Source organism: Hemibagrus wyckioides, linkage group LG09 (assembly GCF_019097595.1).
Source record: "Hemibagrus wyckioides isolate EC202008001 linkage group LG09, SWU_Hwy_1.0, whole genome shotgun sequence".
NCBI classification, from domain to species: domain Eukaryota; kingdom Metazoa; phylum Chordata; class Actinopteri; order Siluriformes; family Bagridae; genus Hemibagrus; species Hemibagrus wyckioides.
The window spans coordinates 1,018,015-1,033,053 of NC_080718.1; the positions used below are offsets into that span (position 1 = coordinate 1,018,015).

A 15,039-nucleotide genomic window follows, 5' to 3' on the forward strand; every position below is an offset into this window, starting at 1 on the left:
TTTTAGACGTCACGTGCGCGTGCGTATTCGCTTCTTTGAATAGTTTATTTGTATCTTGTGGACTATACAGTATGTAAACTCAGTGGCGGACCGTGCATTTCACACCTAGGCCTTCACTGGTGTCCTTCCTGAATTAATCCTCATCTCTACCATCATTATGACGCCACCATGAGCATCGCTAGGCCATTTTCTTCTCAGCCCTCAGCGATTGTCCATAAACTGTACACAAATTCGTGATCGCCTCAGTCCGCTTTAAGTTTCATATGAAAACTGCGGCAGACTTCGGCTCCTCCCCGTCTTTCAATCCGCAGAGCGAGGATCAGAGGACAAGTGTGTGTGTGTGTGTGTGTGTGTGTGATCAGGAAGACTAGTATTTGGCTTGTTCAGTACGTTATACACATCTATGCAATACAGTGGAATGCTGCAATAAGTTTACCATCCTACCCTGTTAGCCAAACCTTTATTTATTTATTTATTTATTTATTTATTTTACTATTATACCCTCATTGCGGGCTGAGCCCCCTTAAATGAAACTAGGATCACCCCTGGACGACTGCCTGCTAGATGGCCCCAGTGACAACAACTCGAAATCTGATTGGTTAATGTAACAATTTCATTGCCACTTATTTTAAGCTACGGGCGCCTGCACCATTGATTCTGAAGGCCTTAAGGCAGATTTCTTTCACTCTGGTGACACATGATGTCTGCCACTGGCTGAAATATGATTAGATACATACTCTTATCATAAATATACACTACTGGAAACAGCGCAACCGAGAGAAAAGCTATGAAATGTAGAGAATAGACTATTGGGAATAATTTAATACACATTCATGGAAAAATATATTAAATATATTAAAATGCAAGTCAGTGATTCAGATCACTGCTGTTTAGGCCAGCAGAGAAGACCTTGCTGGAACTGACGGTCCACCACTGGTAAATACACTGTTTAAAAAAATTAAAGGAACACTTTGAAAACACATCAGATCTCAATGGGGAAAATATCATGCTGGACATCTATACTGAAATGGACTGGGTAATGTGTTAGAAATGAAAGGATGCCACATCATTTGATGGAAATGAAAATGATCAACCTACAGAGGGCTGAACTAATGTAGTATATTAGGATTTTCTCACAGGATTTGTTTCTGCAATCATGTCTAATGTTGTTGATGACCCTTGAAGGTTTAGTTTTCATATTTGTATGTAGTCATACATGTCTAAGTGCTCGTTCAGTTATACCAAACGAACAGGACATGGTGTATTAGGATTCTCTCACTGGATATGCTTTTTGAAGTCTAAAGTTGATGACTGTCCTCAAATGTATAGTTTTTATATTTATATGTAGTCATAGATGTCAAAGTGCTGGTTCATTTATACAAAACAACATTCAATAAAATGCCGGTACATATGTGATACTGAGGTGGAGGGAGTAACAATAAATCTTGCTGGACATTTATGGTCCTGGCATGATGAAAACTGTTTCATGGGGTTTCAGTGAAATACTTTATTAAAGTACACACCAAGAAAAAGATGCATGTAGCCATTTTATTGTATGATTTCATATTTTGTTAGCACAGCAAGTGAAGCCTCTGAACAATTTCAGCACTTGTAGAGGGTGTTGATCCTCAGGATGTCGATGGCGGACAGTTCCTTTCTCTGTCCAATATTCACTGACGGATCAGGAATGGGAGTGATGGTGTCCAGCCCGTTAATGGAGAAAGCTGTTCTTCCATAGTGCATTACAGAGGAGTAGTCGTACGGAGTGTTGAGGTTGTTGGTGTTTTTCAGCTCGAAATTAGACTGCGTGGTTGGGTCGATGTTTTCCCAGTTGATTTTGACGTACTTGTCACGGTCACTCCTAGTATGCTCGTGGTAGAAACCAAGTGCATGGTTCAGCTCATGCTCAACAATGCCATAGTAAACACAACCCAACCTGCTGAGAGAAACCACCTGAGCACCACCTGATCTGCCCACATTAGAGAAACATCTGAGAGAAAAAAGAGGGGAATCAACCATGTCACTTACGTCAAACTAAGGACACTGTACATTAAACAAAATTAGAGAACTCCAAATTCCATTTTCAGGTACAGGGATTGGTTCAGTGGTTCTCACCCATCTTTGCTCTCGATGCTAAGGTAGGAAGTTTGATTTGTCCTGGGAACGAAACGAATGCAGGTTTTGCTGTGGAAGGAGGCCATGGCATTGGCTATTACGGTCCTGTCAGAGAAAGCTGTAAAGAAAACGTTCAATACATTAACAAGTAATAAACAGAGATGTGTCATAATGAGGAAGTCTTTCACTTACAGAAAACACTGCTCAACGTGTAAGGCACCTCCACTAGGCCATTTGAGGACTTCTTCCAAAAGCAGCTGCTGTCGCTGCAGACCAGAGCATTCCTACCTCTTGGCAAGAGTATGTCTCCCTCCAACAACAGTTCACTGGATCCTTCAACCAGAGAACAAAAAGGGATAAAGACAGCAAAATCAATAAGTAGTAATGGTGGTGTCTTACAATTTCTGTCACTGGTGCCAGCAAGGAAACAGTACCCAAAAGAAATAATTACAAAAATCCTAATCTTAGAACAAGACAGGTTCTAGGCCCATATTTGTCGAATGTGTAGCAGTAATAATACTGGTGTAGTGAGATCAGGGAGTTATCAGACCGTTGTTGATGGTGAGAATCCTTGACGTGATGTCCACATGCTCAGGTTGGTCGAGATAGAAAGCTTGCGAGAAGCCAAGCAGCAGGGCTAGAATGGAGAGAGACACTATAGACTGCATGATGCTTCAGTGTGGGGAGATGATCTGGATGCTCCTTCACCGTAGCTCGGTGACTGCCAACTGTCATTTCTCACTTTTTATACACACTGACACACACAGAAACAACTTGGAGTAGCTTTCTGGGGATTAACTCTAGGCCTTAATGTCCACTGTCTAATGTGTGGAACTAAAGGGAGGATCCTCTGAACTCAACACTTTAATGCCTCACTGAAGCATCATGAGAGTTAGGAGATTGGTTGGATAATCAGGAGTAATGGATGGACTTTAGCTGGACCATACCTCTTAATGACCGGTTGTTGATCTATGTCTCAGACAGGCTCTAGTTTTATGGAGTGCCTTGTATATTTGAAGGACTTACGAGTTAACCCAAGGTAAACATTCTCTGAATGAATATCTGAGCCATATGGCTGAAGGTCATGTGATTTGTATCCAAAATTTACAAATATGTGTATTTTTGCTCTGGAGAAGCAGGACCTGCAATTAATAATTGTTTGAGAATGCAGACAAATTGACTATTCAGGAAAAGTAAGGTGAACTTGCCGCTTCATTTGGAATGAAATGTGTAGCGTCATTGGCCATTCTCAAATTAACACTGATCTGCTGGTCATCCCAGATGTTTTATCTCCAGCCCAGGATCTCGCAATGGCTCTGAACAACTCCCTGACCTGCCCTTTGGCCACTGCTCACAACCTTGGGGTAACCATGGACAATCAGCTGTCATTTTCCTCCCATGTTACTAATGTCACACGCTCATGACAGTTTCTTCAGTGCAACATCAGAAGGATTCAGCCATTTCTGTCCACACAGGCTGCTCAGGTGCTTGTTCAGTCTTCAGATAGGAGAGTTCAAAAACAGATGGCCCGCCCTGTTCCTTGAGAGTGAAGTAAGTAATGTTTATTACTGTTCATGGTGTTTAATGGCTTGCAATTTGAATTTTCTAGTTATCCTGCATCCTTATATGATAGTAATTCTAATCCATTGTTTATTGTTTAAAATTTTCAGATAAATGCAGAGTTCTTGTGGATCACTACCAAGCCACCGCGATCGAAGTTCCTGTCACAGCAGGACCATTTCTCAGACAAACTAATACAGCAATCTTCAACAAGAAAGGAGGACTGAAGGGGCAGAAGATCAAGGACGTCCTGGATATCAAAGATCCTGTAAGTAAAAATCCATGGGAAATGCTTTCACTGTATTGAGGTGGTTATTGCAAGGTTTTTTTGTCCTTAGCTGCTCATTTAAACATTTGAGAAATGGTAAATGGCCTGTTTATATGGTGTTTTTATCCAAAGCACTTCATTGCATTTGCATTTCATTCACCCAACTCGCCAACCAGACAACCAACGGCTTTAGACAGCCTGCTCTCCTCCCTGTTCTGCCATTGCACCCACTTCTGCTAAATTCTATCTTGATTGTTGCCCCTGCTTTAGTGTGACAGCATTGACATCAGGAAGGAATGCATCCTGAGGAGCCTTGTGATCTATCTCAATGAGGATCCAGACTCTTTTTTACAAGGAATATCTGGTAAGTTTATCACAATATACCTCCCATACGGCCTAACACAGTTACTTCGTCCATGACACGTTATTATCGAATCACATGAGTCATGAGTCCTAAATCAGTAAATACGCAAAGAAAAATTCTATATTTGTATTCTGTAAATGTATTTTGTGGTTTAAATGTAAATGATTCTCTCCACAAAATAGTTTTTTTGTACACAATATTATATATGTATTTAAAAGTATTAGCAATTTTCATCAAAAACATACAATTTTTGATGTATTTATATGAATAAAATACATATTTATATGTACATAACATACATACATACAATACATAACATATTTATATAAATAAAATAATGCTGCTCTTAGGTCCAAGACAGACCAAGCTAGCCATCGGGCTGTCGGGTTTGTACAAATGCAGTCCCGGGTCTTACACTTTTTCCCCTCTCTCACACAAGCACTGAACGTCCAGCCCTACATGTCTGTCAGCTGTTGTCTTTGCTCTGTGATCAAGCACCACTTGTTGACCCAGATGAAGACGATGTGAGACAGTAATTCTTTGGCGTCAACTTGGTGTGTCACAGCCCTTAAATTCACACTTTATCTGTAGCCTACCTCCTTCCTTTTCAGTCAGTAAAATAAGTGTAGTTTAAAAGGTGTGATGAATTGTGAACACATAGCGCCAGAAATAAGTGATTTACATGAATTATCATTTTCTGTCAGTATTGCATTAGAGATTTTTAGGATGCTTTTAGACAATCTTTTTTAAATATATATAATATATACTTAAAAAGTTGCTTTATTGACAAATTCAGTGTGTTCTTCTTCTTGATGCTTGGCTGTTGTTCTTTTAAATTACAGTTTCATGAAATCCTCTCATGGAAATGACTAAAGTGCCAGGACATAGGCCGACTGTATATTTTTAGTTTTCATACATCCCTTAAAATTAAGAAGGCCTTGTGACCCCCTCTGAAACTTTGGCAGCCTCTAGTGAGGTTTAGGACCCTGCAGGTAGGGAACCTGTGCCTTAAATCACACACTTAAGTTGAACTGAGCAGTGACAGGGAGTCTCAAAACACCCACACACAAATACAGTGAAGTTGACAAATAACAAGCACTTCAACAGCTTATATATATAAATACATATACAACGTAGCATGTAAATATGTTTTTAATAAAAATCACAAATACTTATACAAGTTGTCAATTTCTATTATATACATTTGTGAATCATTGTGTGAACATTCATTAATATTGAGGGCTATCTGATTCCATACACTATAATGAGAAAATCCTATGACCACCATCCATACCCTTGGCTAGATGTTTTAGGCCAAATATTTCAAGCTATGGGATAGGTCATGTCTGCCTAGCAACTGCAAAAGAAGGTTATTTAGCATATTTCATAATATTTGCCCTGGCACCTGATGTGCTAAGGATCTAGTCTGCATCTCTAAGCTGCAGTTGATAATCTAAGAATGTTTTACAGAGAATGTGAAGATGTCATATCATGTTAACTGTTGGAAGACACGGGCACTATCTTGTGATCTATGTGGTCTCTTTATCTGTGCCTGCTACAGCGGTTAGAATAGGTTACCTGCATATCTTTTGTTTGGTTTTATAATTCAATTCAATTCAATTCAGTTTATTTTGTATAGCGCCTTTTACAATGAACATTGTCTCAAAGCAGCTTTACAAAAGAAGAAAACAGAGAAAGGGGAGGGGAAAATGAAAAATAATAATAAAAAATAAAAAATAACTAATTAACTAGAAATAAGAATAAATTATTAAATTCTGTAGTTAGACTATTTTATTTTATCCCTAATGAGCAAGCCTGTGGCAACGGTGGCAAGGAAAAACTCCCTGGGATGGAAAGGAAGAAACCTTGAGAGGAACCAGGCTCAGAAGGGAACCCATCCTCATTTGGGTGACACTAAACAGAAAATAATGTAACTGTAGCTGATTAATGTCCTTTCTACAACAGCAATCAATGACCCATGAGGAACTATTAGGTCAGTGTAGTTTCTAAGGTCATTATAAACACTAGTGCTTTGCTGTCACAGGCTGACAGATGTAATGGCATGTCTGTGATGGTGTGAAAGTCCCCAAGTGGCTCTGTCCATGGCTGTCTCCTGGTCCACACAGATCCATCCACAGCATCAGTGGGCACCATCAAGCGGCGAGACTCCGACCAGGGGTAGGGCAGCGGTCGCACTGGAAACTGGCAAACACTGGGAGCTCAGGAGTGGGGTGTATAGCTCGACAGAGAAGGTAGAGAGAGAAAGAGAAAGATATTAAGTTTCTGATCATGTGATGTTTAAAGACAAAGTAGAATTATGTGTAAAGTGCAGGCAGGGACTCCGGCAAGACTAGCTATGACAGCATAACTAAAAGGGAGAGCCAGAAGGTCAAGGTTATAAGTTGTTGAAATTGTTCAAATTTGATAGAGATGGGAAGATATGAAGGTAGAAAAGGGACCTTACCTGGAGAAATTAAATCACAATAGTAAGCAACAGTATTTGGAAAAAGTAATAACAATAAATACCTGATCGGTTTTCAGTGGCTCTGTGCAAGTGCTCAAAGGTAAGACAGCACTCCTCTACTGACCTATGGCAGCAGCACTGACAGTATGTGGTGACTCTTTACAGAATCATGACAGAAAGTCAGAACACAGACTCCAACTCACCGATAGAAAGGCAGGGGAAATCTCACAAGATGGTGCCCATGTCCTTCAGCACTTAACACTTCGTGACGCCAACTTCACATTCTTAGTGTATAGTTTATGGTTTTTGGTGTTCATCATTCTCCTTAACGCAAGTGTTGTGTGTATGCGTTGTTGTCCAGGCCTCCGCCACTGAGGTTGCAGAGAGACACAGTCATGGGGATTTACACGATCCGAAGAGATGGTGCTGAGGAGCCAGAGGATGTGGGAATTGTGATCAAAGGCATTCAAGTCTTGAGCAACATAGGCAATGTCCATAAGCATAAGCTTTCCAAAAAACCTCAAGTACACCTTCGAGTTTTTCCAGAAGGTTATAATGAATTTGGATGTGCACAAGCTGAATACAAAGATACAGCAGCTGAAAATCAAGTTGTTTGTATACTGTCAGTCTTCATTATCGGGTCTTTTGGAGCTGTTTTTGTTTTGCTTTTCCATTTTCATCTTTGGCTCAGTCAACAACCAATGACCATCAGAGACTTCATTGATGTTTTTCTTGTCCTGATATTTTCAAAGAATTCACAAAGCTCACAGAGGCAGACTATGGGTGTTTTTTTACATATTTTACATATGACTGCAAGCTGTTTAACAGTTATAAGGAAGGATATACAACCACGGGAAGTGGAGTGACTTTGCACTACCTGGATGAACTAAGGGTTGATGGGGTTTAAGTGTGGAATTCCATGGGCTTCACCTCAAGTTTGCCTGCTTCACCTCCAACCTTCAACCTTCACCTCAAGTGTGACTCTACCCTCCACCCTTTTCAAGCTGCCATAGAGCTGATGCCAGTGTCAGCCGGTGCATCCATTTTTTCCCCGCTACCCTTCACCTGATCACATTAACACTTAACACTTAAGTTGAAATGGATATAAACAGATTTGAACAAAACTGTAATTCCCTTTGATTGTGAATGGCCAGAATTTTTTTGTGTAACAAGTCAAATTTTACAGTTTGTTACATATAAATGAATATGGGTATCCATATTAGTTATTATCAGATGGGTGAGATTTTTTTCTTCTTCTTTTCTGTAGCCCAAAAGTGGTCGATGCAACCAGTTTCTGTTAGCCCCTAGGATAATACACCAAAAGCAGTTTTTCAGTGTATATGAGTAACTGCAATTGTCCTAGTTTGTACTATGGGGAAGAAAACAATGCCGTACCTCTCGAATAAGCAAAGTAGAGGGAATTTTACTTTTGCCATATTGGTTATACATGACATACATGGAAGCTTCGATGTAATTTTTATTTTTTTATTTTAGGATTTTCAGGTTAGTAAAATATTGCTCTTTTTCATTTGCACTTGTTATCTGCGTGGTAACAGAAGATGTAAGCCTATTAGATTTTAAATTGCTCAGGTGTAAACCTAATTCCCGCAAATGTTTCCTACACCCTTGTTGTTCAGCTTTTATTACATATACAGTTACTGTATATCTAGAATAAGGAATGTGTTTTATAATTGATGTTTAAATTGTTCTTTAGTTAGTATTAAGATAAACAATTTAATAGAAGCTGTTTTGCATCATTGGTGTTTGTTATATCAAAACCACACATTGGCATCCCCTGTGTGTAAAGCAGTGCAAAGCTCTCCATCTTCATAGAGCCTTTGTTTTTTGTGGCTCAGGGATTTGGAATAGCTGGGAATTCATTTTTCACCAGTTATGAAGCTTTTACAGAAGTACTATTTCAGGGCACTGCTCTTAAATCCTTTTAAAAGAGTTAACCTTGCAGTCTGGTTTCAAGTCTAAAAGTTAATATAGTGGTGTGAGTATTGAAGTATTGATGATGCTGAATTGAGGGTTATTGTTATCAGCCTTGTCAGTGATTTTCAGGTTGATGTGTTCTAACATTTAAAACTTGTAAGCTGCACTGTATAGATCCTTTGAGGGTTTACTGGTTATTATTGTAGCTGCATTTGATAAAAATTAGTTGGACTAACTCAATTAAATTACAGTGCATGGATGAGTGTCACGTCCGGTCTCTGCCGCCCCGTGCGTGAACCCGGACCTCCGTGGACGCTGCGTGCATCAGCACGCCATGGAGAAGACCCATATGCAGGATTCAGAAGGCACTGCTTTATTAACATAAACACAAGACATGGGAAACTAACCTAATAACGAAGACATGACAACACTAACAGAAACTAAACCATGAACAGAAACTTGACTTACAAACAACAAACATAGAACAATGACAGGTATAAAAGGATCCCTATTTATAGGGCACAACATTAAGACTAATGGGGAACAGGTGACATGGTGGGAACGAGAACAATAGGAAAGGAGTGGCACAAAAAAATACACACAATAAAGCAGGCTTCACAGAATCACCTGCCAGCTCCCTCTCTAGGCCTGGCAGGGAACTGTCCACCTGTTCCTGACAGAGTTGGAGCTATATATATTTATTGGAACAATTGAGTTCACCCAATGAGTTATTTTTTTCAGTGCAGATGATATTTACAGTACATTCTGGGAAGTTTTAGCAGATGACTTGCTAGCAGTACTCATTGATAGCTTGACCAGAGGGTCATTGCCTGTGGGATGCAGGAGAGCCGTCATCATCCTTTTACTGAAGAACAATGACTTAAGAGACATAAAAATCTGGCAACCTTTGTCACCTTTGTGCTCTGATATGAAGGTATTGTCAAAAACACTAGCTATCAGATTAAGAGAAGTGATTGGTCGCCTCTTTCATATACACCAGACATATTGTGGACCCAATAGATCTATTTGTGATAATATTTAACTGATTAGAGGTATTCTAGACATCTCTAGATCATTGGATTTAAATTGTGGTATATACATATGTGTGTTTATCATAAATATTTCATCAGGAAGTGCAGGGTGAATCCTAAAGTACAGGAAAATACAGTTTCATAACAGCTAAGCAATACAATATACAATCATTTTCAATCAAATTATTACAAGGATGATCACAGATGTGATTTAACAATGATTTGTGACAATCTCTGTGTAGCTTAATTAAAGGGCCAGGTATTGAAACACGGACAAAACTGAAAGAAGGCAAACTCCTCTGAATATCATCACCCAAATGAGGATGAGCTTCCCTTCTGAGCCTGGTTCCTTTCAAGGTTTCTTCCTCATATCATCTTAGGGAGTTTTTCCTCACCACTGTCACCTCAGGCTTGCTCATTAGGGATACATTTTAGACATAAATAGTAACGTAACTTAAAATAATAGTAACTTTTTCATTTTAACATTTTTTCTATGTTTCTATACTTCTGTAAAGCTGCTTTGAGAGAATTGTTAAAAGCGCTATACAAATAAATTGAACTGAATTGAATTTGCTTGAACTTGTTTTCATTTCTGTGATCTCAGAATCACAAAATCCTGGAGGAACTGATTAGATACTGAAAGTAGAATCACATTGTTTTCTGTTTCCAAAACTGCAGTGTGGCAAAAATTGAATTCTGTAACTTTTTCTGTACATTTAAATATGTTGATGCTTCTGATGCATAAGGAGTCAAAAATCAAATGGTGTGTATGGCTTTGTAACATATGCAGGCAATTTAACAAAGGTTTTACTGAATGATCTGTACCCCTGTAGACTATTTAAAAACAGCTGGAGTTTAAAACACAGAGACTTACAATTGTTTATTAAAATAAAGAAATAAAGAAGTGAAAGTCTAACCAGTGAAACTGTGTGATAAATTATAACACAATTAATGTGACATCACATTAGGCATCACATGCCATGTAAATGTAAGTAAAAGGGGGCGTGGTCAACAGCAGGAGAAGTAAAGGCAAGAAACAACCTTCTATACTTTTTACTAATAAAGAACTTCATACTAATTCATTACATTTTTACCCCCCCAACACACACACACAGGGATATAAAATTGCCAACACTAATGCAGTTGACATCATAAGTTTAGATACTAGCAGAATATGGAAAATGTAAAACAAACAAACAAATAAATAAATAAGAGGGATCATAAAAATTGCATTTTATTTTTTTTTATTTAGCTCTGCTTTTACATAAAGTTTACATATAGTGCACAAGATACAATAAAAAACTGAATTAACACAAATGAACCAGTTCATAAGTTTCTATAAGCCTTACTAATAATGTTTTCATTTATTTCATACCTAGTAGCATAACACAAAAAAGTGCTACATGACTGGGTTACAGCATCTCTACATCTATACATAGCTATATATGTACACACAGATTTATTTGATTATTTATTTTTATCTTATACAATTTTACACTATTTCTTGATATTAGTAAGGAAATACTTCTGGTATAGATAAAGGTACATCTCATCTTATCGTCTAATCTAAGTAAGATTTTAGGTTGTTGTTCTTACATAAAGCATTATTTAGGGAAAATACCTTAAAAAATTTCTATTTCTTCTTTTATTAATAATAAAGTTACGGCTTCATTTAAGGATGTTTAACTATAATGAAGTAACTTGTGCATTTGTCAATACTATTCCATGTAAACGAATCCACTAAAATGTGTAAGATGGTGTCATCTCAGATTTTTGATCCTTTACAATTAGAATTTCAGACTTTAATCCTGACAGGTTGGGTCTTGAAGGATTTTTGAAGGCTATCTGTATTTTATTGTCATTTTAATTTCACATTGTAGTGAATGATTAAAAGTTTCTGACACTCTTTAAAAAGGATTTGTATTTTAGTGAGAAATGAATTTCATGTGTCTGTGCTAAAAAGATGCATAGAAATGATTTTGATGCATAGAAATAATCGGAAGGAGGCTGTAATAGATGCAATTCAAATATTTTATTAAAGATTACTAAATAAACACTATAATAAAAGATGCAACTATTTACAGATTTTGAACTATTTACAGATTTTGAACTATTTACAGATGAAGATCTACATAGAGGGATGAGGGAGGAGGGGGTGATGGGGGGCTTAATAGGAGGATGAAAATAGGAGAGATAATAATGTTAGTAACAATATAAAATATTTGAAAATGTTAGAATTTAATTACAAAATAAATTTATACTTACCTGTGGAGAGCTTGAGCAATGTAGGGACAAAATATGAAATGTAAAAAAGTATTAAAAGGGAATTAACTAGTGAAAAAAATTGTTTGTGTGTGTGTGTGTATGGTGGGAAATGGGGAGGTGTGGGGGTAAGGGAAAGACATTGCTCAGAGTCTCTCCAAAGTCTTCATCATCTTCTCTATGTGCTGCTGGAGGAGATCCGTAACTGTGGCTGAGCGTAGAATACATCTATAAGGCCTGTAAGCTGACCCTATCAACAAATTACACACACACACACACAAATCCAGTATTATGTCACTGTCTTACAGATACAATGGTGAGAATTTGTGTATCGTGGCGTCAGAAGATATTCAACACTTACAATAAGCTCTGTGAAGTAGTTCTCTGCTTCAGGCTCCTCCTCGTCTGCATCCCACATGTTGATGAACTCCAGCAGGTGGTCCAAGTATCCTCCCATTAACTTTAGGAAAGAAAGAAGACAAGCTCTGTTAATGCCAGGGTTAAAATATGAGAAAAGAAAATGCGATAAAATAGATTGTGTTCTCAAACTACAATTCTAGCATCTCTTTTTAATCCATGTTAAGACTCTTACCAACTCAGGTGTTAAGTCGTTCGTCAAAAATCTGTACAGAACCCAGCAGAGCTGAGTTTCAGGGCCCCTTATCCTCCTGATGAAGGATCGAATAGTGTTCACTGACTAGAAATACAAAAAAAAAAGAGAACTTGTAAAGAAGGAGATGTGTGTGTTTGTGTGTGATGTGTGTGTGTTTGTGTGTGATGTGTGTGTATGTTTGTGTGATGTGTGTGTTTGTGTGTGATGTGTGTGTGTTTGTGTGTGATGTGTGTGTGTTTGTATGTGATGTGTGTGTGTTTGTGTGTGATGTGTGTGTGTTTGTGTGTGATGTGTGTGTGTTTGTATGTGATGTGTGTGTGTTTGTGTGTGATGTGTGTGTGTTTGTGTGTGATGTGTGTGTGTTTGTATGTGATGTGTGTGTGTTTGTGTGTGATGTGTGTGATGTGTGTGTTTGTGTGTGATGTGTGTGTTTGTGTTTCATAATAACACATCAAACATTCTGTCACTTTCCTTACAGTAAAAACAGCTTGAGTAAAGGTTTGTTTACCAGAAAGGTATTGGATGGATCATGGCGATGTTCATACGGCAGCAGCTGAAGATTTCTCTCAACATCCTTAACACACACAAACACAATTAGTCACTGCAATTAACACAATTTTGCAATGCCACAATAAATAATCCCTTACCTGAATGCCAGTGAAACCATCCTCAGTGTGGGCAAAATAAGAGAATTCCTGCAAATAACGGGAAGATGAAACTCAAGATATATTTTATTAAAATGCTCTTCTAAAAATCATTAATATCAAATCTCTTCATCAGAGTAATGAATACTGTGATTACATGTGAGAGGGAGGAGTCTGCAATGTGGGAGGGAACACTTCGGCAGACGCTGTACAGCTCACCAGTCCTGAGAAACTGTGAAAAATAAAGCATGAAGATCATAAGGGCTTTTTATCATAGCAGTTTCATACTAACACACTGAACATTCTGCTGCTTGGAAAATTCAGAGATTGCTTTTAGTAAGTAAATGAAAGGTTTGGTTACCAGAACAGCAGCTGTAGGTACATGGCGGCGTATGGTGGGATGCAGCAGAGAGATCGGCTCAACAACCATGACAGAAGGAGCCCTTGGTGTTTCTCTCGGGGTTTTCACAGGAGCTGTAATAAATTAGTTTTATTTGTATGTGATTCATAATTATAACTTCAATTACAACTAATATTTTCTATCGTACATATAAACCAATAGTCAAGTTTATGAGTTGTATTGTGATGAGATTTCAAAATGGGTAGACATGTTTTCAAGTGCACTAGCTAACCATTAAATATATGCTATAATTTATAGCCAAGCATTAATTTAAAATACTTTTTTAACCATCCACTCATTTTTATTTTTGCTCTAATGAATAAATTATTTATCTTAATGATGCTACCAAGTTAATTATCCAGGCTTACTAACAGTGTAGTTAAACCTGTGTTTTCCACACCCGGAAATGAGGATTTTTCTATTTAAAAACACATTTTATGTACTAATCTTAAATGAACACATGTCTGAACAACAGAGAGAAAGGGAGAAGTAAAAAACTTTCCTTAATACAGAAAAGTTAATAATATTGTGAGTTTGTTAGCTAGTTCACTCGTGAATAAACAGACAAATATCAGCATTAGTATTCAGCTTGTGTAAATTCACTGTACATGTGACTGATTAAAGTCTCAAAAACCTCCTGTCCCTGTCCATCATCCAAAATCTATCTAAATATTATACTGTATAATTATTTACACCTTCACCCGACTTCAGCAAGCTTTATACTCAATATGATATTGTGTACATGAAATGATTAGCGAAATGCGCTAGCTAGCTAACATACATCTGTAATCAAGTCCTTTAGGGCGCTAACTGGATAATCACTAGTCTAATCATGATTTAGTGTAAAACCAGTACTCAGGGTTGTTAAGTGACCTTCTGATGGGGGAAATATTTCATTGTGGAAATAAAATAAATTCTTAAACCAAGCTTAATGATTTTATTGTGTGATTTAAACCAGTAGCCAAGTTCGCTAGCACGATAACTAGCATGAGGCTAATTCGCGGCAACAGATGAGGTCGCTTGTGAGCTACATAACATTAGACTGTAACTGTAACTTCAACTGGATTTATTGTAAAATCAGTGAGACTGAGTCACGTGGTAGGATAAAGCTCTTCCTACCTTGAGGAGATCTTTTTCCCCGGAGGCTGCGGGAAATGAAGTAACTCACACCGGAGGAGAGAGTGACCAGACCCGCAGCACAGGCGATCTCACCCAGGGTCAAGCTCTTCAGGTCTTGCAGCATTACGCGGAAATCCATCGCAGAGTCAGAAGTCCTTCGTCGGGAGTCGCTGTTCGTGGTGTTGATGAAGTCCTTCGTCGGGAGTCGCTGTTCGTGGTGTTGATGAAGTCCTTCGTCGGGAGTCGCTGTTCGTGGTGATGATG

The 15,039-nt window shown here is 38.1% G+C and overlaps 1 protein-coding gene across 1 annotated transcript; it reads right to left on the reverse strand.

Moving 5' to 3' along the window:
- Positions 1 to 1,602: 1,602 nt before the first annotated feature.
- Positions 1,603 to 2,989, reverse strand: LOC131359049 (hatching enzyme 1.2-like). The gene is made up of 4 exons (XM_058398600.1): positions 2,666 to 2,989; positions 2,308 to 2,448; positions 2,116 to 2,233; positions 1,603 to 1,990 (listed from the first exon to the last, which is right to left on the reverse strand). The coding sequence occupies exons 1-4, from the start codon at positions 2,781 to 2,783 to the stop codon at positions 1,603 to 1,605; spliced, it is 765 nt and encodes a 254-aa protein (XP_058254583.1). The 5' UTR covers positions 2,784 to 2,989.
- Positions 2,990 to 15,039: the final 12,050 nt, after the last annotated feature.

Excerpts from the sequence above, each read along its gene's own strand:
- LOC131359049 (XM_058398600.1), bottom strand. The coding sequence starts at position 2,783 with ATGCAGTCTATAGTGTCTCTCTCCATTCTAGCCCTGCTGCTTGGCTTC. Across the intron at positions 2,449-2,665 it reads GATTCTCACCATCAACAACG|GATCCAGTGAACTGTTGTTG; the intron begins GTCTGATAACTC and ends CTCTGGTTGAAG. Across the intron at positions 2,234-2,307 it reads CACGTTGAGCAGTGTTTTCT|CTTTCTCTGACAGGACCGTA; the intron begins GTAAGTGAAAGA and ends TTTTCTTTACAG.